At 37.7% G+C, this 27,557-nt stretch overlaps 1 protein-coding gene across 1 annotated transcript in view; it reads left to right on the top strand.

The window, feature by feature from the left end:
• The window catches only part of CFAP43 (cilia and flagella associated protein 43), a 111,605-nt gene that overhangs the window by 23,959 nt on the left and 60,089 nt on the right, over window positions 1-27,557 (top strand). Inside the window, exons 8-13 of the mRNA XM_055300310.1 lie at window positions 1,543-1,674; window positions 6,756-6,872; window positions 9,745-9,825; window positions 12,966-13,114; window positions 23,428-23,531; window positions 27,270-27,410. Of these exons, the coding sequence (XP_055156285.1) occupies window positions 1,543-1,674; window positions 6,756-6,872; window positions 9,745-9,825; window positions 12,966-13,114; window positions 23,428-23,531; window positions 27,270-27,410 (724 nt within the window). The remainder of the gene's footprint in view (window positions 1-1,542; window positions 1,675-6,755; window positions 6,873-9,744; window positions 9,826-12,965; window positions 13,115-23,427; window positions 23,532-27,269; window positions 27,411-27,557) is intronic.

The raw sequence follows: 27,557 nt of genomic DNA, 5'->3' as shown, positions 1-27,557 counted from the left end.
TTTATTTTTACTTTTTTTCAGAGAAAGCACAAGCAGGGAGGGGCAAAGGGAGGAGAGAGAATCTTAAGCTGGCCCTATCCTCTGCGCAGAACCCAATGCAGGTCTTGATCCCATAACTCCAAGACCATGATCTGAGCTGAAATAAAAAGTCCGATGCCTCACCAATTGACCCCCCTAGGCGCCCCTCACCCTTAGCATTTTTTTTTTTTAGCATTTTTTAAAACCTAGTTTAGAGACTCTTGGCTGACTCAATTGGTAAAGCATGTGACTCTTGCTATTGGTATTGTGAGTTCAAGCCCCGCATTGGGTGTGGAGATTACTTTAAAAATAAAATTTAAAAAACTAAACAAATAGTTTATAGGAATAGTTGGAGCATCTACTCCATGAGAGATGGAGAATGATGATGAGTTTGGAGAAAGCACATTGCATGTTTTGTCCCTCAGTTCTCAAATATGTGAACTCAGCCATCTCACTAATGTATACTTGATAGTGGGATCTAATCTAGAAATGATGGATTAATTTGCCCAAAGCCTCCTCACTACTGTGAATATAACTCAAATTCCTCTTGAGAATAAATGAACCTAAGTCTGTTTACAGCCAACCAACCAACCAACCAACTGATTTTTACTGGATTTTTACTGTTTCTAGCAGGGTGAGAAATGCGATAGGAGGATTAAAGGAAATAAACAGCACACTTCCTACCTTTGGGTATTTAGGGAGAAAATAAATGCACATAATAATGGTTAAAGAAACACACATAGTAATGATTAACACATTAAGGCTAGTGTTCCTTGAAGTAAGGAGACTGCTATATGCAAACCACATAATGAACTGCTTCACTTGCCCTATCTCCTAATAATGAAGAAAGTGGTAAAAAGATAGATGCTAGATGGATGGAACTAGAGGGTATTATGCTAAGCAAAATTAGTCAGAGAAAGACAAATACCATATGATTTCATTCATTGGTGGAATTTAAGAAATGAAACAGGTGAACATAGGGGAAGGGAAGGAAAAATAAAATTGGATGAAAGTTGAGAGGAAGGCAAATTGTAAGAGACCCTGAAGTCTAGGAAAGGAAGTCCCCTTGCTAGAGGGGAGGTGGGTAGGGGGGAGGGATAACTGGGTGATGGATGTTAAGGAGTGTACTTGATGGGCTGAGCACTGGGTGTTATATGCAACTGATGAATCACTAAATTCTACGTTTGAAACTAATAAAACAAAATTCCAACTTTATTAAAGAAGATCTTACTTGAAAAAAAAAGATAGATGCTAGAGAAGTTCAAAGAAAGGAGATATCAGTAAAATTTTAGGTCACAAAATTTTCTGTCACAAAAGAGATAAAATTGAAACTTGACCAGGAAGGGTGGTTAAAAGTTGCTTAAATAAAGATAAGACAGGGCATTCTAGATAATGTAAACATTGATGGTGATTCCAAAAATAAACTGTGGTTGATAGTCAATAAGTCTTAGCTCATTTAACATGGATATTCTGTACTGACTGAGACTGATTTTCTGTGTTTATATCATTGTTTTTGGTCTCTAGGATGGCTTTGTGTATTCTTTTATTATTAAAGATTCAACTTACAAAATAGAGACTTTCCTTGATGTTGAAGAGCCCGTGGAACATATGAGGTTTTCTCCAAATTGCCAAATGTTGCTGATTCAAACAGACAAGGTATGCTAGATGACAATTTCCGATAGACAATTTTCAAATATTATTATTATTATCATTACACTACAGGAATGAAGGGCATAGTGCTGCAAAGTGATCCTCTACAAGTCAGAACTCCTTAGGTTACAAATGAAAAAAATAACTAATTTAATAGACCTAAATAACAAAGAGGGTTTTGTTTGTTCATTTATTTGTTTTTGTGCATGTAACTAAAAGAGCAAGGAGTTAATCTGAATCCAGGGGCTCCTCTGATGCTGCTGGCCTTGTTTTGTGACCATATCTTGGTTCTGTTTCCTCTCTGCTATCACTCTTCCCATGCAGATTCTCCATCTGAGAAGTGTCAAGAGAGCCTTCTGCATCTCCAGTTTTTATTTCTTCCCTCATGGTGACAATTGTGGAAAGACATCACAAAAAAATGTCCTAGAATTTAGACTCATTGTATTTACTTGGGTCACCTCTCTACCTCTGTGGCAATTACTATGTCCAGGAGGTTTCTAAGCTGTCATTGGCAAGACCTAAGTCACATGCCTACCCTTGGACCCTGTGTAGAGTCCATGTTTGGACTGATATTAGAGTTATGGATGGTTCTCTAAGGAAAATATGGGTTCTGTAAAAGAAGAAGGGCAGGGGAATAAATGCAAGGTAAAATGAAATATCCACCTCAATTATTATACTGTTAGAAAGACTCCTAATTAATGGAATGATTCTCAAAAGTCAGTATTAGCAATAGTTTATATTGTGAGACACTGACTTTAGGTGGATTATAAAGAAAGATCAATGATTTTTTGCCTAAAGGAAACTTAAGTTTAAATATAGAAAGATTTCAGTTGCTGGTAAGTAAATACCCAGAGTTAACTGTGCTGGAGCACCTGGATGACTCAGTCAGTTAAGCATTTGCCTTTGGTTCAGGTCATGATCTTAGAGTCCTGGGATTGAGCCCCATATCAGGCTCTCTGCTCAGAGTCTCCTTCTCCTTCTCCTTCTGCCTGCCACTCTGCCTAGTTTTGCTCTCTCTGTCAAATAAATGAGTAAATAAAATCTTAAAAAATAAAAACAAAAACCACTGTTCTAACTATGTTTTAATAAATAACAAATAAATGACAATCCTAAAATATCTATGGAGGACAGGAAACAATAAAAAAATGTAACATAACAGGAGGGAGAAAGACTGAAATAGAACTTCTATAAGAGAAACTATACTAAAAAAGTAAAAATTAAATGAATATGTCTGACATGGGGTTGGACAAAGCCAAGGAGAAAGTTAATGAATGGAGATAGCTCAAAAGAAGTTATATAGAATGTAGCCCAGATATTCAAAAGCAGAGGGTATATGGAAGGGAAAATAAGAGACATGAATAATACAGTGTATGTTTGATTAGAATCCCAGAGAGGAGAGCGAGTAGGGCACAGACAGTATTTAAAGAGATATTTTCCAGAACTGATTAAAGATATGAATTTACAGATTCAAGAGGTCTATTCACTCTCAAGCAGAATACTAAAAAGGTGACCATACCTGGACTTAACAAAGTGAAACTGTTGAAAACCGAAAACAGAAAATCTTAAAAGCAATCAGAAAGAAAAACAGTTTATTTCAAAAGAATTTCAATTAGACTAACAGCTGACTTGTCTGTGGCAATAATGCAAGTAAGAAATAGTGAAGTGTTATCTTCTTTGTAGAGCAGGGATCAGCAAACTATGGCCGCGTAGGCCCCAACCAGCCTGCTGCTAGTTTTTATAAATCAAGTTTTATTGGAACACAATCATACTCATTATTTATGTATTATCTATGGCTGCTTTCACACTAAGTAATTGTAAGAGATCACATCCAAAGCCTAACATATTTACTATTTGTCCATTTGTTGAAGAAGTATGCTGACCCTTGATGTAGTGAAATAAGGTAACTATCACCTAATAGAATTCTGTACCCAGTGAAAGCACTTTTCAGTATAAGAGTGAAAAAAGACATTTTTAGATGCTCCCAGACCATCACTAGGAAAATTCTAAAGAATGTATTTCAGACAGAAGGAAAATGATCCCAGATGGAAGGATTATGTTGCAAGAATGAATAATAGTAATAGTAACTGTGTGGAGAAGTGTAAATGAACACTGCCTATATAAAACAGTAAAAATAATGTGAGGTTGGGTTTAAAAATAGATTTGAATTAAAATTCCAGACAACAATAATGTGAACTAGAAGGGACGGAGTAAATGGAAGAAAGTGTTTCAAGTTCATTATTTACTTTCCCAAACAGAAAGTAAAGGTTTTAAGTAACCTTGTAGTGTTTATAAATTAAGTATGCCTATTATAAGTTCTAAGGTAACCACTAAAAGAACTGAAACAGTAGACGAAATTTCTACACTATAGATGGGGAGAGTGAAATGTTTAAAAAAAGCAACCCAAGACAAAGTTAGAAAAGAGAAAAAAAAAACAAAACAGGTAAGAAAGTAGAAGAATAAATTAAAATGTAATATTTAAACTCAAATATATTAGTAATTACAATAAAAGTAAAACAGAATAATAAATATAGTTAAAAGGCAAAGATTGCAATACTGGATTTTTTTTAAAAAAGCAAAACCCAATTATATACTATTTACAACTGACACAGCTGAAGTATAAGTATACAATAAGATTGAAAGCAAATAAAAATAAAAAATACAGAAACATTGAAGGTAAATTGAAAATTGAAAGATAGGGTAGCCCAGGTGGCTCAGCAGTTTAGTGCTGCCTTCAGCCCAGGGTCTGATCCTGGAGACCCAGGATCGAGTCCCATGTCGGGCTCCCTGCATGGAGCCTGGAGCCTGCTTCTCCCTCTGCCTGTGTCTCAGCCTCTCTCTCTCTCTCTCTAATAAATAAATTTTTAAAAAATTAGAAGTAAGTAAAAAGACAGAAAAAGTTCTAACATGTGAACATTAAAAAAAGAAAGCCAGTGGTGCTATATTAATATCAGACAAAATAAATGTTCTGGCAAAAAATCACAACTAAAGATAAATGACTTTATTTCAAGAATAATAAAAGGTTAAATTCACTAGGAATATATAAAAATTAAAAATATATAGGTATTAAATAAACAGTCCTAAAATATATAAAGCAAAATGTGACAAAATGACAAGGAGAAACAAAGTCATTATCTCAATGGAAGCCTTTAATATACTTTTCTCAGTACATGATAGAATAAACTGTATCCCCAACACAGCAGCCAAAGTAAGAAACACTTTTCCATTTTCTCTTCAGAACCTTCCAGTGATTCCCCATGTTATTCTGACTAAGAGCCAAAATCCTCACTATGCTTTACTATCCCTTCATGATGTGGATTCTCCTCACCATTCGGCCTGATCTCCCCCACCCTGCTTCTTGTTTGCCCTGCTCCAGTCATACTGGCCATCACGCATATTCTTTAACTCACCGAGCATGTTCCTCCCTCACAGTGTTTGCACTAGGTGCTCTCTCTGTCTGGAATGTTCTTCCCACAGAATCTCAGGAATCCTTTCTTTCCTCATTTCCTTCAAGTCTTTTTTTATTTATTTTTTATCATTCTTTTTTTGGTATATTTTTTATTGGAGTTCAATTTTCCAACATACAGTATAACACCCAGTGTTCATCCTGTCAAGTGCCCCCCTCAGTGCCCGTCATCCAGTCATCCCATCCCCCCACCCACCTCCCCTTCCACCACCCCTTGTTCGTTTCCCAGAGTTAGGAGTCTCTCATGTTTCATCACCCTCTCTGATATTTCCCACTCATTTTCTCTCCTTTCCCCTTTAATCCCTTTCATTATTTTTTATATTCCCCAAATGAATGTAACTATATAATGTTTGTCCTTCTCCAATGGACTTACTTGACTCAGCATAATACCCTCCAGTTCCATCCATGTTGAAGCAAATGGTGAGTATTCGTTGTTTCTAATGACTGAGGAATATTCCATTGTATATATAGACCAAATTCTTTATCTATTCATCTTTCGATGGACACTGGGCTCCTTCCACATCCTTCAAGTCTTTAAGGTCACTTCCATAAAGCCTTTTTGGATACTCAGTTTAGAATTTCACATTCTTATTTTGTCGTGTCATATCCTCTTTCCCTGCTTTATTTTTTAATTCTTACAAGCACTGCTATTTAACTTACAGTATATATTATTTAGACACCTTGTCCATTGTCTGAATCCCCCAGCAGAATGTAAACTCCATGAGGGCAGAGAATTGTTGTCTGTTTTGTCCTCTAATGCAGGTTCAGCATCCAGAGCAGTGCCTGGCACAGTGTAGCCACTCAATATTTGTTGAAGGAATGAATGAAAGGTAAAATCAGTAAATATCTACCAAATTTAGACTCTACAGAGTTGTTGTTTTTTTTTTTTTTTTTAGATAAACAAGAACAGAAATACTCACTTTTAACTTGAGTAAACCTGAAAAACTTGTGTTAGTTGAAAGCTGACTTCTTTGCTAGTTAAATGCCCACACCATATTATGGTTACTTGGCAGAGTCACAACTAAAAGGATACATTTTTTTGAGAGGTGAATTGGCAGCTGAGAATGATAAAGAAGTCATAAAGTAACAGCTGCAGCCACATCTCCACAATTTCCACAAAGGCTTATTTAAAAGTTTATACCAGTGCCCAGCATGGTCTAGTATGTGGTAAGCCTTAATTTACCTTCACCAATTTTAGATTTTCCACATTTTCCAAATTTTTTGTATAAATAGACATTATTTTGGGGGTCAGAAAAAATATTTTGTTCTGTTTTCTAACTTAAAAAACAAAGGATTGGAGTTGGAGAGAAGAAGAAAGTCCTATTTATTATTTTAAATTATGAATGAATGAATGAATGAATGAATGAATAAACAAAAAAAACTAAGCATCCAGATTTTAGGCTCCTCAAAGTCAGGGCCTTAGGTAAATTAATCTCTAAGTTCCCATCACCTCTTCCCACACAGTGCCTTGCTCACAGTGGGTGTTTAATAAATATTTGTTGAACTGCATATACAATAATTGCATTATATTTCTTCTTTCTTTCTTTCTTTCTTTCTTTCTTTCTTTCTTCTTCTTTCTTTCTTTCTTTCTTTCTTTCTTTCTTTCTTTTTGTATATTTAACAGGGATCTATTTATATTTACACTTTTGGTGAGGAGCCAACCTTTGATAAAGTCCTAGAGGCTTGTGATGGGAAATTTCAGGCAATTGACTTTATCCCACCCGGAAATGAATACTGCATGGTAAGGAATATCTTATTATCTCACAGTAGGATTTAAATAAAAGATTTTGGAAGATCATGTGCAACCTTACACAAATAGGAGGCAGAGGGTATTCTTGAAGATGTGAGAGAAATGCCAATCCCTTCCATCATCAAATCTACTCCCCAGTTAGAATGACATAATTGTATTGTGACTTCATAGTAGTAAGCATCTGAAAACAGTCAAAGCAACTGAAATCTTAGGAGCCATCCTGTTTATATTCACCATCCAAGTTTTCCAAGCCAGATCTTTCAACATTCATTGCTAAAGAGTTACCAAAACTCATTAAACAATTAGTGTTTGCCCTCTTTCTGAGTGGTACAGACTCTCTGAGGATGAAAATGAAATACTGGCCATACTCAAAACATAAATTCAATCTACTTATGAAAAATAACCCACCTACTATATTCAGAAAATAAACTTTTTCCTGGTGTTTAATTGCTTATCTTTATTGATCTCAAGAAACATTTCATTTTTTTATATGATTGATCAACAAATCCATTAAGATTTTGGGAGTCCTAGCAAAATATGTACAAGATCTATATGAGAAATTTACAAAACTAATGAAAGAAATACAAGATCTAAATAAATAAGTATTGCATGTACGTTGGAAACAGGACTCAATATTGTAAAAGTGTTAGTTTTTTCCAACCTTACCTATAGATTCAATGCAATTCCAGTCAAAATCCTAGCAAGTTATTTTGTGTGTATCAATAAACTGATTCTAAAGTGTATACGGAGTGGCAAAACACTCAGAATTGCAAATATAATATTGAAGAACAAAGTATAGGACTAATACTACCCAATTTCAAAATTTATTACAAAGCTACAGTAATGAAGACAGTATGGTATTGGTAAAAGACTGGACAAATAGAAGAATGGAACAGAATAGAGAACCTAGAAGTAGATCCACACAAATACAGTTAACTGACCTTTGTCAAAGAGGAAAAAGCAATTCAATTGAGAAGGGATAGTCTTTTCAACAAATGGTTGCAGGAGCAACTAGACATCCACCTGCAGAATCATCATCATCATCATCATCACATCATCACAATTTAGTCACAGACCTTACGCCTTTATAAAAAAAATAGCTCACATTGAATTACAGACCTAAATGTAAAATGAAAAACTAGAAAATTCCTAGAAAATGGCACATTGCCTCAGGTTTGGCAATGACTTTCTCGACACAACACAAAAACATAATCTACAAGAGGAAAAATTGGTAAGTAGGACATCATTAAAATAAAAGACTTGTACTCTGGGAAAGACACCACTAAGAGACAGAAAATACAAGCCACAGATTGGGAGAAAAATCTTTGCAAAACATATATCTGATAAAGGACTGGTTTCCAAAATGGAAAAACAACCCTTAAAATTCAACAATAAGAAAATAACCAATCCCAGTAAAAAAAAAAAAGTGGGCGAAAGATCAAATATGTTGCCACAGAAAATATACAGATGGCAAATAAGTATATGAAAAGATGTTCAACATTACTCATCATTAGCGAATTGCAAATGAAAACAGTGATATGACACCACACACATATTAGAATGCCTAAAATCTAAAACACTAGCAATATCAAGTGGTAGCATAGATATGGAGCAACCAAAACCTTTAGTCAGTGCCTATAGGAATCAAAATGGTACAGCCTACTATGGAAGTTTGGCAGTTTCTCACAAACTAAATATACTCTTACCTTACGATTCAGCAATTGAGCTTCTTGATATTTACTTAAATTAGTTGAAAATCTATGCCTCACACAGAAAACTGCACATGGATTTTTATAGCAGCTTTACTCAAAATTGCCAAAAGTTGGAAGTAACCATGATGTCCTTCAATAGGAAAATGGATAAACAAACCATGATATATCAATACAATGGAATATTATTCAGCACTAAGCAGAAACTATCTATTAAACTATGAAAAGACATAGAATAGCCTTAAATGCGTAACCTTAAATGAAAGAAGCCAATTTGAGAAAGCTGTATGATTTTCTCTATATAACATTCTGGAAAAAGAAAAGCTATGTTAACAGTAAAAAGATCAGGGGTTGCCAGGGGTTCAGTGGGGAAGGATGGAGGTGGAGCACAGAGAATTTTTAGGGCAGTGAAACTATTTTCTACAATACTGTGATGATGAATACATATCATACATTTGTCAAAACCTATAGAATGTATAACACAAAGAATGAGCCCTAATGTAAACTATGGGCTTTAGTCAATAATAATGTATCAATATTGGCTCATCAATTCTAATAAATGTACCATACTAATGCAAGATAATAATAGAGGAAATAATACATGTAGGGGAGAAGGGTAAGGGCAATTCTGTACTTTCTGCTCAAACTTCCTGTAATACTAAAACTGCTCTTAAAAGCAAAGTCTGTCAGGGATGCTTGGGTGGCTCAGTCAGTTAAGTGTCCAACTCTTGATCTCAGCTTGGGTATTGATCTCAGGGTCTTGAGTTCAAGCCTCATGCTTTTCTTTTTTTAAAAAAGTGAAGTCTGTTAGTTAAAAATATATATATAATTTCCTATTTTGAGCTTTATTCATTAAGCAATAATCCTGTTGAATTTCCAAGTAACTCAGTTATGTTACATGAAAAAAAATTTTATTTAATTTTTCTAATCCTAATTACTTATTATCTGTTATTTAAACTGTATAAAAGGTAATAGTTAATTTTTTTTCAAATCAGAAGTACTGAAGTTGTCGTTGTCATTATAACCCATATGGATAAAATGAACATTTATATTAAATCATCAGTTATTGATATACTATAAGGAGATTTAGAACGTGCTTCCATAACAGAGTCCTACTTTCTATTGAGAGTTTTATCTTTTTTTTTTCTTTATAGACACTCACACATTCAGGGGAAGTTTGCATTTGGTGTATAGAAGATGGTGCTTGTGCCGGCAAGGTCTATCTGAATACCCCAGTAAGTGTGCCTTATAAATGGATTAAAATATTGAATTCTAATCCAATCCATATTTTCATAATTATATGTCAATAGTCTATGAAAATACTTGTTACAGATGCCTATTGCATCTTTACCTTGTATATAAAACATTTCACAGCCCAGAGGGTGGAACATAACATACTAAATTGGTGTATAGGAAAGTTTTTCTGTGATGGCAGTTGTTTCTGAAGTTCTTGTGGTTTGTGTCTCACTCATGTTATAAGTTTGTTGTGGATTGGCAGGGTCTCTGCTCCACAGAGTCCCTCTCTCAGGGCCAGGCTGAAGGAGTCTCCACCAATGAATTGTTCCTCAATGCCACAGTACAGGATGGGACTACTAGAGAGTCTTGAACTAGGTGCTTTTACTCAGAAATGGATCACCCCCTTGGCCATAATTAGTTAAATGGTACCTTCTAATCTCAAGGAGGTTAGTTAGAAATGAAAGAAAACTGTCACTCGAACCAGCTTGAGCCAAAAATTAAGAAGTGGAGGTTATTGGCTTAATCAACTCTAACGTATAGGACTTGTCTGGCCTTAGCTGTGGTTCAGTCCAGCAACTCAAATGATATCACCAAGGATCTTGTTCTTATCTCTATGTTTATAGTTTCATCTTAGGCTTCTTTTAGTGGTCCCCAAATGCCACAGGTGTCAACCTCACAGATGTCAGACCATCAGGGAAGGTTTTCTTCCTCTGGTGGGAAGAGGAAGAGAAAAGAAGTTTCTCCTTTCCACAAAGCCAAATGTCTTAATAATATCCCTGAACTAATCATGGTGGATAGGGAAATGAGAAATGCTAATTGGCTTCAGCTCAGGCTTGAAAATGGGAGTCAGATCTGTTTCACTGAACTCCCAAAATAAAAGAGATGGTTTCTTAGTGGATATTCAAGGGATTTTCCAGAAGAAAGTTGTATGGATGCTGGGTGGCAAACCACAATTGTTCACAACATTCACCACAAGGTGATACCATTATTTCTGCTATGTTCATAGTACATTTTACATAAAATGGTATTTTTTAAATAGTGTTTTTTTAAAAAGGACCAAGAAACAATGGCAATGCTATTTTCCCCTTACATTATCATCATTTGATGTAGTATACAGTTCTAGATGAGATAAGGATCTTGGTAGTAGAGATAGAAGTTGCAATCCTTCCTCTTTATAAAATTAAAATCTCAATTATAAAATAGGAGGAAGTGTCATAACTCATATAAGAAAATTACAAGATACAAAAGATACACAACTCAGTAGGTTATATAAAACTCAGCCAAGAAGTAAACATAAAAATTCTTACCTAAAAAATTGAAATATGAGTAGACTACATGTTCTGGTGACAAGAGCTCAATGTGTTCATTTCTATTAAAACTACTAGAGCTAGAAGTGATCTTAAAGCTCATCTGATCCCATCTCCTTTTGCAGACAGGAGACATACAAAGGATTAACAACCCCCCCAAAGTCTCTGTAATCAGGATTTAACCTTGCTCTTCTTGGCTAAGGAGAGACATAGGCACTATGAGAAGGTCTACTTTCTGTGCCAGAGAGATCTTCCCCTCATCTGAACAGAGGGGAGAGATTCAGACAGCTTTCACAGTTAATGACAAACCTTCACTGAGCTCCAAACCAGGCATGATATACTCGTGGTTCGACCTGAGTTGGGGGCAGTTGGTGATTTTTCCTCACTGGAGAACACTGAAGCCTTGTGGGGAACTGATAAATGCACTGACCCAGCAATGCTGAGGCCAGATCTCCCTGCCTGTGCATGGGACTATGTTCCCCACAAACATTTTAGGCAGTGGTCCTCAGAGAACTCTCAGATCTGGACACTAACAACTTCCTTTGGTGGTACTTGCTAAGGCACATAAGACCCCTCTAGCTAGATATTGCTATCTATGTTTAGCCTAGGCTACTATTATCCTGGAATAGAGGATGATTCCAACAGAATATTTTGAGAACACACACACACACACACACACACACACACACACACACACACACACACTGAGAGAGACCCCTGCCAAAAAAAAGAATAAAAGAAAGAAAAAGAAAAACCCTCACCATTTCGTTTCCAGTTTCACACTGAGATACACTGAAGACTCAACCTTTAAAATTCACCTTTAAGGGCACCTGGGTGGCTAAGTCAGTCAAGCATCTAACTCATGATTTCAGCTCAGGTCATGATCTCACGGTTATGAGATCAAGCCCCATGTCTGGCTCTGTGCTCAGCATGGAGTCTGCTTGAGATTCTCTCTCTCCCTCTGCCCTTCCCCCCTCTCAAAAATAAAAATAAAATAAATAAAATTCACCTTTAAAAATTAAGTAAAAACCTGCTCAGTTGGGCAACTATGCATTCTAATGAGGAAGGACACCTGAGCTCTCAGCTTCATCACCAGCTATGGGATTCTGAGGCAAATTGCTATTTTTTTTCTTGGCCTCCATTATTCTTTCCTCAAAATGATGATTCCCTAAGGTCTTTTCTATTTCTAATGTTCTATGATTTTATTCAAAACAACTACAAAGAATAATTAATTATAGAAGAATGAATCTGATTGCTTAAGTGTCATGAAAGCAAATTTATTCTCCTAGATATCATATTCTATAAATGATTGTGGGATAAGCAGGGATCTGTGATGCATGTCTTTGGTTACAGAATACACAGTGTGGTAATATGATTATTTTCTTGTCTTCCTCCATTGTACCAGCATCCCAGGATCTACCATAATCCAACAGATGAATGCTGATTTTTAAAAATCACTAACATTCTGTAAAGATGTCCAAAAGATGCTAGGGACGTATTTTAAATTTATTTTATTTTTAAATTATTGTTGGTATATGATCATTTCATAATAATTTGGGGACAAAAATGAAGCCATGGTTTAAAGCTCAAGAAATCTCTTTATATTTTTGTGATTCTAACGTTAGGATAAAAGAATAACAAGTACTGATTCCTGTGACTTATGCAATCGATTAACTCAGGAATGCCACATGTCTAATTTGTAATACTACATAACACATGCCACTCTCCACACTCAGAGGGCTTTTCAACTAAATTGTAGATTCTTACACATAGTAGGGCAGGCTTTGTGTTCTGGCACAGTGCAGTGAAGCATCTGAGGTTCTTTTAAACAGGCAACAGTTCTGGCTTGCTCTCCTTCCTCCCTCTCTGCGGCTGTGGGCACCATGGGGGGCTCCATCCACTTCCTTGATGTCAGAGATGCTGAGGCCCCTAAAGCAATTTACAAGGCCCTCCCATCTGAATGGTCTGTGCAGCACCTCCTGTAAGTATTCTCTGCTTCTGGCAGCCACATTGTCAGGCCTGTCTGTTGAAAATTCCAGTGAAGCCATAATTTCTTTTTTTTTTTTTTTAAGATTTATTTAGTCACTTGAGAGAGAGGGAGAAAGAGGAGGGTGGAGGGGCAGAGGGAGAGAGGGAGAAAGTCTTAAGCAGATTCTGTGCTGAGCATGGAGCCCAACGTGGGGCTCGATCCTACAACCCCAAGATCACAACCTGCGCTGAAACTTAAGAGTCAGATGCTCAACCGATAGTGCCACCCAGATGCCCCAAGCCATAATTTTTTTTTCAATTCAAATTTTACATGTTTTGTTTTGAAAATCAACACGTTGACTCAGTTCAGAGTCAAGGGGTGTATAGTGACAAGTCTCCCACTTTTGTCCTCAAACACCCAGTTCTCCTCTCTGGAGGCAGCCTGTTCCCAATTCGTCATGTCTTCTATCCATAAATAAGCAAAATATTCTATCCATAAATAAGCAAAAATGTAAATCCTTTCTTTTACCTTCACAAATAACTATCAAGCACTTGGAATGTGCTTTTTACTTTGTTGTATTAACCTTCGAGATGGAGACTCTTATTGTCTCCGTTACAGAACAGGGAGATGGGGATCCCTGGGTGGTGCAGTGGTTTGGCGCCTGCCTTTGGCCCAGGGTGCGATCCTGGAGACCCGGGATCGAGTCCCACGTCGGGCCCCCGGTGCATGGAGCCTGCTTCTCCCTCTGCCTGTGTCTCTGCCTCTCTCTCTCTCTGTTGTGACTATCATAAATAAATAAAAAATTTAAAAAAAGAACAGGGAGATGAAGCACAAAATATTTAAATAATTTTCCTCATGTTAGTACATGGTAGTAAATGGCAATATCAGGAGCTGAACCCAAGCAGTTGGTCCAGAATCACTGCTTTTGCTTTTATTTTATTCTTTCAAGTTTTTGTTTAAATGCCTTTGCTTTTATTTATTTTTAAAGATGTATTTATTTATTCATGAGAGGGAGAGAGGCAAAGACATAGGCAGAGAGAGAAGCAGGATCCTCGCAGGGAGCCTGATGTGGGACTCAATCCCTAGACCCAGGATCACACCCTGCGGCAAAGGCAGCTGCTGAGCCACCCAGGAGTCCCTTTGCTTTTAAATAGCAAACCACATACAATGTTCTACATTTCATTTTTTTCTCACCTAATGGTATATCTTGGACAGTGTTCTCTATTCACACATAAAGACTTTTTTATTCTGTTTTATGGCTACATAGTATTCCATTATATGAATATACTACCATTGTTAATTTTTAAATTTTAATTACAATATTGTTAACATAGTGTTATATTAGTTGCAGGTGTACAATATAGTGATCAATAATTCTATTATACATTAGTCAGTGCTCACCATGATAATTGTGCTCTTTAATCCCCATCACCCGATTCCCCATCCCCATCCCATCTGGTCACCATCAGTTCATTCTCTATTGTTAAGAGTGTTTCTTGATTTGTCTCTCTCTCTCTTTTTCCTTTGCTCATTTGCTTTGTTTCTTAAATTCCACATATAAGTGGAATCATACAATAATTGTCTTCTTTTGCTTAGTATTATACCCCCCAGCTCCATCCATGTTTTTGCAAATGGCAAGATTTCATTTTTTATGACTGAGTAATATTCCATTGCATGTAAAAATACCACATCTTCTTTATCCACTCATCTGTTGATGGTACTTGGGCTGCTTCCATAATTTACTTATTGTAGATAATCCTGCGATAAACGTAGGGATACCTGTATCCCTTTAAATTTGTGTTTTTGTATTTTGGGGATAAATACCCAATATATCATCATTTTTAAAAGATTGTATTGACGGGCATTTAGACGATTTCATTTTTTTTTTTTGCATTTGTTTTTAAGTTCGATTTGCCAACATATAGTATAACACCCGGTTCTCATCCCATCAAGTGCCCTCCTCAGTACCCATCACCGAGTTACCCTATTCCCCGCCCACGTACCCTTCTGCAACCCTTTGTTTGTTTCCCAGAGTTAGGAGTCTCTCATGGTTTGTCTTCCACTCATTTTTTTCTCACTCATTCCCCCTCCTTTCCCTTATAATACCTTTCACTATTTCCTATATTCCACATATGACTGAACCATATGATGATTGTCCTTCTCCAGTTAACTTACTTCACTCAGCATAATACCCTCCAGTTCCACCAACATCGAAGTGAATGGTGGGTATCCATCCTTTCTGATGGCTGAATACTATTCCGTTGTATATATAGACCAATCTTCTTTATCCATTCACCTGTCGAAGGACATCATGGTTCCTTCCACAGTTTGGCTATTGTGGACATTGCTGCTATGAACATTGGGGTGCAGGTGTTTGACATTTCACTTCATCTGTATCTTTGGGGGTAAATCCCCAGTAGTGCAATTGCCGAGTCATAGGGCAGCTCTATTTTTAACTTCTTGAGGAAACTCCACACAGTTTTTCAGAGTGGCTGTACCAGTTTGCATCCCCACCAACAGTGCAAGAGGGTTCCCCCTTCTCCTCTTCCTCTCCAACATTTGTTATTTCCTGTCTTGTTAATTTTTGCCATTCTCACTTGTATAAGGTGGTATCTCATTGTGGTTTTGATTTGTATTTCCCTGATGGCCAGTGATATGGAGCATTTTCTCATGTGCTTGTTGGCCATGTCTATGTCTTCTTTGGAGAAATCTCTGTCCATGTCTCATGTCATTTCATAATTGGATTTTTGCTTCTTGGGTGTTGAGTTTAACAAGTTCTTTATAGATCTTGGATACTAGTCCTTTATCTGATAATGTCATTTGCAAATATCTTCTCCCATTCTGTAGTTGTCTTTTGTTGACTGTTTCTTTTGCTGTGCAGAAGCTTTTTATCTTAAGTCTCAATAATTCATTTTTTCTTTTGTTTCCCTTGCCTTCCAAGATGTATCTTGCAAGAGGTTGCTGTGGCCAAGTTCAAAAAGAGTGTTGGCTGTGTTCTCCTCTAGGATTTTGATGGATTCCTGTCTCACATTTAGATCTTTCAACCATTTTGAGTTTATTTTTGTGTATGGTGTAAGAGAAAGGTCTAGTTTCATTCTTCTGCATGTGGCTGTCCCAATTTTCCCAGCACCATTTATTGAAGAGACTGTCCTTTTTTTAAATTTTCTTTATTTATTCATGAGAGAGAGAGAGAGAGAGAGAGGCAGAGACACAGGCAGAGGGAGAAGCAGACTCCATGCAGGGAGCCCAATGTGGGACTCGATCCCGGGACTCCAGGACCACGCCCTGGGCCCAAGGCAGGCTCTAAAATGCTGAGCCACCCAGGGATCCCCTGAGACTGTCCTTTTTCCAATGGATAGTCTTTCTTGCTTTGTTGAATATTAGTTGACCATGGAGTTGAGGGCCCATTTCTGGGTTCTCTATTCTGTTCCATTGATCTACGTGTCTGTTTTTGTGTCAGTACCACACTGTCTTGATGATCACTGCTTTGTAATACAGCTTGAAATACAGCATTGTGATGCCCCCAGCTTTGGCTTTCTTTTTCAATATTCCTCTGGCTATTCAGCGTTTTTTCTGATTCCATACAAATCTTAAGATTATTTGTTCCAACTCTGTGAAGAATGTCCATGGTATTTTGATAGGGATTGCATTGAATATGTAAATTGCCCTGGATAGCGTAGACATTTTCACAATATTTATTCTTCCAATCCATGAGAATGGAACGTTTTCCCATCTCTTTGCATCTTCCTCAACTTCTTTCAGAAGTGTTCTGTAGTTTTCAGGGTATAGATCCTTTACCTCTTTGGTTAAGTTTATTCTAGGTATCTTATGCTTTTGGGCGTGATTGTAAATGGGATTGATTCCTTAATTTCTCTTTCCTCAGTCTCATTGTTAGTGTATATAAATGCTACTGATTTCTGTGCATTGGTTTTGTATTTTGCCACATTGCTGAATTGCTGTATGAGTTTTAGCAATCTTGGGGTGGAGTCTTTTGGGTTTTCTATATACAGTATCATGTCATCTGCAAAGAGGGAGAATTTGACTTCTTCTTTGCCAATTTGAATGCCTTCTATTTCTTTTTGTTGTCTGATTGCTGAGGCTAGGACTTCTAGTACTTTGTTGAATAACAGCCATGAGAGTGGACATCCCTGTCATGTTCCTGATCTTAGGAGAAAGGCTCTCAGTTTTTCCCCATTGAGAATGATATTCACTGTGGGCTTTTCATAAATGGCTTTTAAGATATTAAGGAATGTTCCCTGTATCCCTACACTTTGAAGACTTTTAATCAGGAATGGATAGTGTATTTTGTCAAATGCTTTCTCTGCATCTATTGAGAGGATCATATGGTTCTTGTTTTTTCTCTTGTTGATGTGATACATCACGTTGATTGTTTTACAAGTGTTGAACCATCCTTGCATTCCAGAGATAAATCCCACTTGGTCATTGTGAATAATTCTCTTAATGTATTGTTGGATCCTATTAGTTAGTATCTTGGTGAGAAATTTTGCATACATGTTCATCAGGGTTATTGATCTATAATTCTCCTTTTTGGTGGGTTCTTTGTCTGGTTTTGGAATCAAGGTAATGCTGGCCTCATAAAACGAGTTTGGAAGTATTCCCTCCCTTTCTATCCTTTGAAACAGCTTTAGTAGAATAGGTATTATTTCTTCTTTAAACATTTGATAGAACTCCCCTGAGAAGCCATCTTGCCCTGGACTTTTGTGTCTTGGGAGGTTTTTGATGACTGCTTCAATTTCCTCACTGGTTACTGGCCTGTTCAGGCTTTCTATTTCTTCCAGTTCCAGTTTTGGTAATTTGTGGTTTTCTAGAAATACATCCATTTCTTCTAAATTGTCTAATCTGTTGGCATATAGCTGCTCATAATATGTTTCTAAAATCGTTGTATTTCCTTGGTATTGGTTGTGATCTCTCCTCTTTCATTTGTGATTTTATTAATTTGTTTTTTTTCTTTTTAATAAGGTTGGCTAGGGGTTTCTCTATCTTATTAATTCTTTTAAAGAACCAGCTCCTGGTTTTGTTGATCTTTGGCTCCTCTGGTCTCTATTTCATTGAGTTCTGCTCAAATCTTTATTATCTCTCTTCTTATGCTTGGTGTAAGATTTACTTGCTGTTCTTTCTCCAATTCCTTTAAGTGCAAGGTTAGCTTGTGTGTTTGAGTTTTTTTCTGATTTTTTTAGGGAGGCTTGTATTGCAATGTATTTCCCTCTTAGGACAACTTTTTTTTAATTTTTATTTATTTATGATAGTCACACAGAGAGAGAGAGAGAGAGAGAGAGAGAGAGAGAGAGAGAGGCAGAGACACAGGCAGAGGGAGAAGCAGGCTCCATGCAGGGAGCCCGATGTGGGATTCGATCCCGGGTCTCCAGGATCGTGCCCTGGGCCAAAGGCAGGCGCCAAACCGCTGCGCCACCCAGGGATCCCCCCCTCTTAGGACAACTTTTGCTGTATCCCAAAGATTTTGAAGTTTTATCTTCATTTTCATTAGTTTCCATGAATCATTTTAATTCTTCTCTAATTTCCTGGTTGACCCATTCATCCTCTAGTAGGATGCTCTTTAACCTCTATCTGTTTGAGTTTCTTCCAAATTTCTTCTTGTGATTGACTTCTAGTTTCAAAGTATTGTGGTCTGAAAATATTCAGGGGACAATCCCAATCTTTTGGTATCGGTTGAGACCTGATTTGTGACCCAGTATGTGGTCTATTCTGGCGAAAGTTCCATGTGCATTTGAGAAGAATGTGTATTCAGTTGCATTCGGATGGAATGTTCTGTACATATCTGTGAAATCTATTTGGTGCAGTGTATCATTTAGGGCCCTTGTTTCTTTGGTGATGTTCTGCTTAGAGTATCTGTCATTTGCTGAAAGGGCTGTGTTGAAGTTTCCTACTATTAGTGTATTATTATCTAAGTATCTTTTTACTTTGGTCATTAATTGATTGATATACTTGGAAGCTCCCACATTAGGGACATAAATATTCATGATTGTTAGGTCTTCTTATTGGATAGACCCTTTAAGCATGATATAGTGTCCCTCTTCATCTCTTACTACAGTATTTGGTATAAATTCTAATTTATCTGATATGAGGATTGCTACCCAGCTTTCTTTTGAGGACCATTTGAATGGTAAATGGTTCTCCATCCCTTCATTTTCAGGCTGGAGGTGTCCTTAGGTCTATAATGAGTCTCTTGTAGACAGCATATAGATGAGTCTTGCTTTTTTTATTCAGTACAATACCCTGCATCTTTTGATGGGATCATTTAACCCATTCACATTCAGAGTTACCATTGAAAGATATGAATTTAGTGTCATTCATTGTATTGCCTATTCAGTCCCTGTTTTTGTGGATTGTTTCTTTGGGCTCCCTCTTTCTTTTACAGGGTCTCCCTTAATATTTCTTGCAGAGCCAGTTTGGTGGTCACATAGTATTCATTTTCTGCCCATCCTGGAAGCTCTTTATCTCTCCTTCTATTCTGAATGACAGCCTTGCAGAATAAAGTATTCTTGGCTGCATGTTCCTCTCATTTAGTATATATTATATATATGTAGAATATATCATGGCAGCCATTTCTGGCCTGCCAGGTCTCTGTGGAGAGATCTGCTGTTAATCTGATATTTCTCCCCATGTAAGTTAAGAATCTCTTGTCTCGAGCTGCTTTAAGAATTTTCATTTTATCTTTGAAATTTGCAAGTTTCACTATTAAATGTTGAGGTATTGAGTGGCTTTTATTGATTTTTTTTGGGGGGGTCCTCTCTATCTCTTGGATACAAATGCCTGTTTCCTTCCCTAGATTTGGGAAGTTATCAGCTATGATTTGTTCAAATATACTTGTGGTCCTCTCTCTCTCAGTCTCTTCTGGAATCCCAATTAGACATATATTCTTCCTTTTCAAGCTATCATTTATTTCCTTAAGCCTTTCCTCATGGGCTCTTCATTGTTTTTTCTCTTTTTTCCTCAGCTTCCTTCCTTACCATCAACTTGTCTTCTATGTTACTCAGTCTCTCTTCCACCTCATTAACCCTAGCAGTTAGAGCATACAATTTGGATAGTATTTCGTTTAATCTATTTTTAATTTTAGCCTGATTAGATCTCAATTCTGTAGTAACGAAGTCTCTAGATTCCTTTACACTTTTTTCCAGAGCCCCCAGTAGCCTTATAATTGTATTTATGAATTAAATTTCTGACATTGTATTTAAACCCAAATTCTGTAACTCTGTGGCAGAGAGTATTGTTTCCAGTTCTTTCTTTTGTTGTAAATTCTTCCTTCTAGTCATTTTGTCCAGTGCAGATTGGCTGTATGAGCAGGCTGAGTCAAAAATATCAACCACACACACAAAAAAATCAACCACAACCTAAGTAAAATACACCCTACGTGATTCTGAAGAGGTCAGAGACCAGAAAATAAAAGAAAAAGAAGAGAACAAAATAAAAGGACCACTAAAGTGAAAAACAAATTTCAAAACAAAGGAGTAAAAAATAAGAAGCTAAAAACAAAGAATAAAAAAAAAGAAAAGAGAAAAAAGTGGGGGGGAGGATGGTGGTGGTGAGGAAGTGGTAGTGGAGAGAGAATGTAGTCTACCTGAGGGGACCTAGAGGGTGATCCTATTGGTTCTGAGTGTATTTTGTACTGTATGTTAGAAGATGCTCAATCCAAAATTTATATAAACCAAATACTTATATAAAGCCCCAACACTGACCACAAAAACATAAACAAGATAAAAGAAGGGGGCAGAATGGGAAGGAAGAGAGAATTTAATCTCACAGAATGAACCAACACGGTATTCTATTTGGTTCTGTGTATATTTTGGTCGTGTGTTAGAAGGTACTAACTTCCACCATTGTAAAACAAAACGAGGCAAAAAACAAACAAACAAACAAACAAACCCATATCTCGTATATCTACCAAAATTAAATTGAATACGTTGAAGGGAATTCAGAAGTGAATAATATATCTAAGACATGTAATTGTAGAAATATGAAGGTCAAAAAGGAAAAAACTTAAAATTGAAGAGTTGGTAAAATATTGTAGTTAAGGTGAGAAAAGAGAAAAAAATATTGGGAACTTTTAGTCTGATATAAAAATGAGTTGTAATAGAAAAAGAAAAAAAAAAGACCCTCTTATTCTATATACTATTTTCCCTCAGTGCTGGCGCTTTCCAGTGCTGCTTGTTCAGTAAACTTGCTTTTCCCTTGTACTTCCAGCAGTTCTTATTGGGGAGGGGTATACTGTGCTGATTCTCATGTGTCTGTGCCTGGGCAGAGATGCCCTGTTCCCTCACCAGGTGTTGGGCTCAGTGGGAGCTGTTTACTCCATGAGGCCTCTGTTCCACAGAGGCCCCACCTCTCCCAGGCACACAGTGAAACAAAGAAGAAAAACAATAATGGCAGTGGCCAGATTTCCAGCTCTGGAGTCAAGCTCCCTGTGGTAACTAACTGCAGTCTCCCAGTCCGCACTGACCTAGATGCTTCTGAGGCTGGCATGGGTGCACTGATCTTCACAGGTTGTGGGGTGCCCAGCAGCAGGAGAATTCTCACTTTCCTGTGCCGTCCCCACTTCTGCCTGTCACAGGGGACATGGAGGATCACTGGCTTTGTCCCCTTGGGTGCCCTGGGATCCGGGGCCCTGGGCCACTGGACCTGCGCTCCCAGGGAACGCCTCTCCTGAGGGGAATGGAGTACAGCCACCTCCATCTGTTGCTGGCCTCTAGTATAAAGGCCTCTCCAGAGCTGGGCCGCATAACCCACTGGCTTCTCGCAAATGCCCCAAAGGGTTGCAGCACTCCAGCCCTTTACCGATATTAAATCACGGTTTGCAGTGAACTCCCCCCCCGGGGGGGCCCCTCTTATAGTGACTCTAGGAATCTTTAGGCTTCACTGCCCCTCCTGCAATTCTGCCCAATTTCCCTGATAAGCACTTTTCCATCAGAGAAAACTCCGGAGCGGATTTTTAAAGTTCCCGCTTCTCTGCTTCTCTGGGGCTGGGTTTTTGTGCCCTGGAGGCTTTCGAGGCTCTGCTCTAGCCCTGCTAGTCGCAGTTCTCCTCCCCCACTTTCTTTTTTTTTTTTTCACCTTCCTACTTTGTTAGAAGTGAAAATTTTTCTTTCTGTAGCATTCTAGCTGTTCTTTCTTTAAATCTCAGGTCAAATTCATAGGTGTTCAGGATGTTTTGAAAGTTACATAGGTAAGTTTGTGGGACCAGATGAGTTGAGGACCCCTCCTCTTCCGCCATCTTGCCCCTCTCCTGATTTCAAATCTTTTGAAGTAATACTTTTTAGAAGACAGCATAAAGACATTGGATTTAGACTTGTATATTGCTATTATTTTTCTCTTTTGTTAATTGATCATAATAGTAAGCATTATCAGAACTGACATTTGTGCCCTGCTTTCTAGTTTGAGGTGCTGTCATACATTGTAGCTTATTAAATGTGATCCTCACTATCCGGTCAGAAAGTTATTATGCTTGTCCCTGTTCAACAAATGAGAGAATTCAGGTTCAGAGAAGTTAAGAGAAGCCTTTGGAGGATTGCCCAGCTCATGCCTGGAGGAGCCAGGTTTCCACCATCGTGTTGTTCCTGCAAGTGGCCCCCTCCCGCACAGGAGGAGAGGATCCCTCACTTCCCTCCATCTACATGTTTACTGCCTCCTCTTTCTCAGATCCTCTTCTCTTATTTTAATTTGTTTCTTCCTATTTTTCTACTTTGATGAAGGTGCGGAAAAATTTCACTGCATTCATCCTCCTCCTGGGGGGCACTAGTACTGAAGAGTGCTTTGATGTGGCACTGATCACTAGTGTGAGAATTGTTTACTTCCCCTGGAAATACCAAGAAGGCTCTGCTGTCATAGTTCATTCACTTCTGATGAACTTAACCCAGTGCTACTGCATCTTCTTGACTATGCACTTAGAAGCTGCAATTTGAAAATAGCATTAACCTAGAATGTCATGATTGCATTGCTATGTCATCACTTGGCTTTTTTATAAGATAGGATAATATTAAAAGTCACCAACTAGGGGCACCTGGGTGGCTCAGTGGTTGAGTGTCTGCCTTTGGCTCAGGTCATGATTCCAAGGTCCTGGGATCAAGTACTGCATCAGGCTGCCCACAGGGAGCGTGCTTCTCCCTCTGCCTGTGTCTCTGCCTCTCTCTCTGTATCTCTCATGAAAAAAATAACTAAAACCTTTTTTAAAAAATGTTACATACTATAAGAATGACTGGTTTTGAGTACATCTCCACACTGTCATTTATTAAATTTGTTTACCATCTTAGTGAAACAAGCAAAATCTGATTCTCAGATTTCTTCTTCTCTAGCTATGACCAGCAAGGAATATATCTATTAGTTGGAACATCAGGAGGCTACATCTTTATTATCAATGCCAGTCCATCAAGTTTGTTTCAGGTCCTTGGATTCACAGGTACTACATGGAAAGCTTATTAATATGAAATATTGGTCACTTTATCCTAAAGAATTTAAGGTTGTGGAAATGGGGCTAATTTGTGGTTTACTTTCTAAAAGAGAGACATTTAAATAACTGCGGTAAGTTGCATAGGAGAATTCCTACATCATATTTAAAGGGTTTTTGGTATACCTTCTTGGTATATAGTTGATGTTAAATAAACTTTCTTAACTAAATTAATGAATTTAGATATTTCTAATGTTATACATTGTATATAGTGTATATATGCATATTATATACATTATATACTATATAATTTATGTGCATATTGTATATATTATATATAATGCTATATATTTCTAAAAATTCAGTTGTTTTATCCTTGAAACATATTTTAAAATATTTTATCTTGGGGCACTTGGGTGGCTCAGTGGTTGAGTTATCTACCTTCGGGTCAGGTCGTGATCCTGGGGTCTTGGGATTGATTCCTGCATTGGGCACCCTACAGGGAGCCTGCTTCTCCCTCTGCCTGTCTCTGTGTCTCTCATGAATATATAAATAAAAATCTTTAAAAAATATTTTATCTCTATTTAATAAAGATATCTAAAGAAAGTTTATTACATGTATCTTTAATATTTCCTTTTTAAACAAAATGATATCCAGGTTTTTCAGTAATGGGATACCCATGCCCAGGTAAACCACAGAACTGGAAGGTGAAGTAACACTTATATGATAAATAGTAAGAACTAATACTTTTCTTTCTGGCTTAAGGACCAAATATATATGTAAGTTTTCCCCCAAAACATATTTTTAAATTTATTCATTGACTTTTTAAAATTAGTGAGTGACTACTAGGTGTAAAATGCTGAACCTAGGCCAGTGAGAGGCATGGAAAGTTCAAAAAGACAGTTTAGTGGTGGAGGAATAAGTAGAGTGCTGTGTGGTCTCAGAGGAAGAAGCAATTCTTCCAGGTACAAGGAAAGGAGCAGAGGTAGAGAGGGCACAGGTAAGAAGGTACAGAGGATTGTGAGAGAGTTCTCTGAGGGTGTAAATAATGGAGGATGGGACATATTAGTATTCTAGCTCAAGATAAAAGACTGACAATCGGAGAAGGACAAACATTATATGGTCTCATTCATTTGGGGAATATAAAAAATAGTGTAAGGGAATAAAGGGGAAAGGAGAGAAAATGAGTGGGAAATATCAGAAAGAGAGACAGAACATGAGAGACTTCTAACTCTGGGAAAGGAACTAGGGGTGGTAGAAGGGATGGTGGGCTGGGGGTGGGGGTGACTGGGTGATGGGCACTGAGGTGGGCACTTGACGGGATGAGCACGGGATGGTGTTATTCTATATGTTGGCAAATTGAACACCAATAAAAAATAAATTTATGAATAAAAAAAGATAAAAGACTGAGCAAAGGCACTTAGAATGGCAGGAAGTCCGGTATAATAGGTAAACAGAAGAGTTTACCAGATGATGATCATGGCAATGAAGTCTGAAAGAAGATGAGGGTCTTGAATGTAATTCCAAGGAGTCTGGACTTTTTTCCTGTGGGTAATGGGACACCATCAGAAGTTTTCAAGATGAGACAGGTATGACTTGACTTGGATTTTAGAGGGCGACTCTGCTATTAGTGTGAAGGATGGAGCTGAAAGGCAAGAGTATGGAATAAAAACGATGAGTAAGGGAATAATTATAGTAGCCCAGGCAAGAGATGACATTAATCATAGCAACAGCCAATACTTATTGAGGGATTCCTTGCCATGTGATAGTGTCCTAAGAATTTGGTGTGTGTTAATTCATTTAACCCTCATAGACAAATTTTATGAGGTAGAGACTATTACTATCCCAATTTATAGATGAGGTAGTTGAGGCTCAGTGAGATTAAATACTGGTTCCCAGTCATGTAGCTAGGTAGTGATGGAGCCAAGACTCAAACTCAGGAAGTCTATCCTCAGGCTTATGCTCTTATCCACAATGTACACACCATACAGCAGTCCCAGAAAGAGGAAGGAGGGGACAGCTCTGCATGATGGAATTGATAGGACTTGGTATTACATTAGATGTGAGAGGTGAGGATCAGCAGTGACTCCAAAATTTCTAGTCCAGATGGTGGAAGTTCACAATTTCATCAAATGAAGGATACACTCAAGACAAAAGGAAATTAAAGAAGTTGAGGGATAGTGTGAGCTGATGAGCTCTGTAGAATTGAAGCTAATATGCTCTTTAGTTGGGGGATATTAGGTAATATTTGAAGATTTATAGTTCAAGTCAATGATAGAATTCTGATTTTGAAATTATGGAAGCTGATGAAATGGCTTAAGAATACAGAGCAAAAGCAAATCTAATTGCTTAATGAGGCCAAACAAGCAAGCTAAATATAGAAATTTGAAGGCATGGAGCATAGTAGGACCTATGGCTTATCTCAGAGTGGATGCACATCCTGCCTGAATATTCCATTTTTTAATATATCTGGTCAGTCATAGTGTGGGATGGGAAAAGCAACTTCCACTGAAGTTATGGACAGAGGAAGATGATGCAGTAAAGTAACAGGACAAGCCACGGTCATGAGAGCACTGGAGTGGAGTCACCCACTCCAGAAAGATAAGTGTGTGGACTGGCACAAACTTGAGTGTGAGTACAGTGAGGGCTGGAATGAGGCCCTCATGCAAGTGCCCATTAGCAGGTGACTTTTGGGAGAGCTGCTTCCTTGGAGCAGAATGACAAAGAGGTAAGGGAGGGGGTGGCGGTTAGGAAGTGAAGTCAATAAGTAGCAATTCCTGTTTTAAGAAGTTTGCAGCAGAGAAAAGAGAATTGGCATAGATGGCAACCGTGTTGGGGAAGCAGGGTTGCAGCAAGGTCTCAATTTGAAGACTGGGGAGTCTTGAGTGCTGAATAGAAGAAACCATAAAAGATACAAGAAGATAAAATGAGGTCCTTGAGAGCACATGGTCTAATAGGAGATTGGCAGTATGTACTCAAAATCAGAGATACAAAGGATTGCATTTTGTTCATACAAAAATGTTTTCTGAAAAAGAACATTGAGGTCCACTTTGTATCAGATGTCTTTGGTCTTCTTTGTTATGTCAGAGGATAAATGATCAGCTGAACACCTAAGGGGAGGGACTGATAAAGTGGACACATACAGAGCAGCCCCTGTGGAAAGGGGGAGTAGTGACTCTGGAAAGAACCAAAGGTGTGTGAAGGTATGGCATGTTTCAGAGGCCTGATTTCCAGAGGAGCAAACTCATCAAGTCATGGGCATTTCCACCACCCCTGCAATACCTTGACTACAGATTCAAAGAACACTGATTTCTGAGTTGATCCAGTAACAGGAGTGGATGAACAAGCCAGAGCAGAGCATCAAGGGGCTGGAGCATGCAGGTGCTCCTGAGTGGGGTGAACATGGCAGATTCCAGAGGCTTCCCTAACAGGGAAAGAAGCTGAGCCCAACTGAGCTGGCTTGCATCTGCCAACCCAGATACCTAATCACAATCATTTATCCCTCATCATTTATCAAAAATGATGTGATCATTTTTGATGTGATCAAAAATCACAATCATTTAGTCCCTCATCATTTATCAAAAATGTCCCCATCATTCATATTTAAAGGTCACTTTCAATATGCAATAAATAAATTGAAATTGAAAGATTTAGTGAAGGCAATTCTATAATGTGGTATCTTATTTGGGAAGATAAAAGATTCCTTAAACTTGTGAATGACCATTTATAATGATTTCCATTTGCTTTCAGAGGTGGGCAAAGACATTTTACAAATATCCACAGTGTCTCTTTTGGAAACAGACATAGTAGAAGTGATGGTGCTTTCCCCACTTACAGAAACAGGAAGAAGCAGATTGGACATATTTACTCTGCCTAAAATACTACCACAAGGTAAAGAAAAATCAAGCAGCCAATTCTGTGCTGGGCCCAGATGAGTAGTTACTTAGCTTGCTTTCTTTTTTATCCCCTAGTGATTGCATTTTTTTCCCCCTCAATATGTGAAGAGGTAAAAGGGCCATCTTTTGTGCTTACAAAGTA

The sequence above is a fragment of the Nyctereutes procyonoides genome, unplaced genomic scaffold (assembly GCF_905146905.1).
Source record: "Nyctereutes procyonoides isolate TBG_1078 unplaced genomic scaffold, NYPRO_anot_genome, whole genome shotgun sequence".
Classification (NCBI taxonomy): Eukaryota; Metazoa; Chordata; class Mammalia; order Carnivora; family Canidae; genus Nyctereutes; species Nyctereutes procyonoides.
This window is presented reverse-complemented; position numbering and strand designations above follow the sequence as displayed.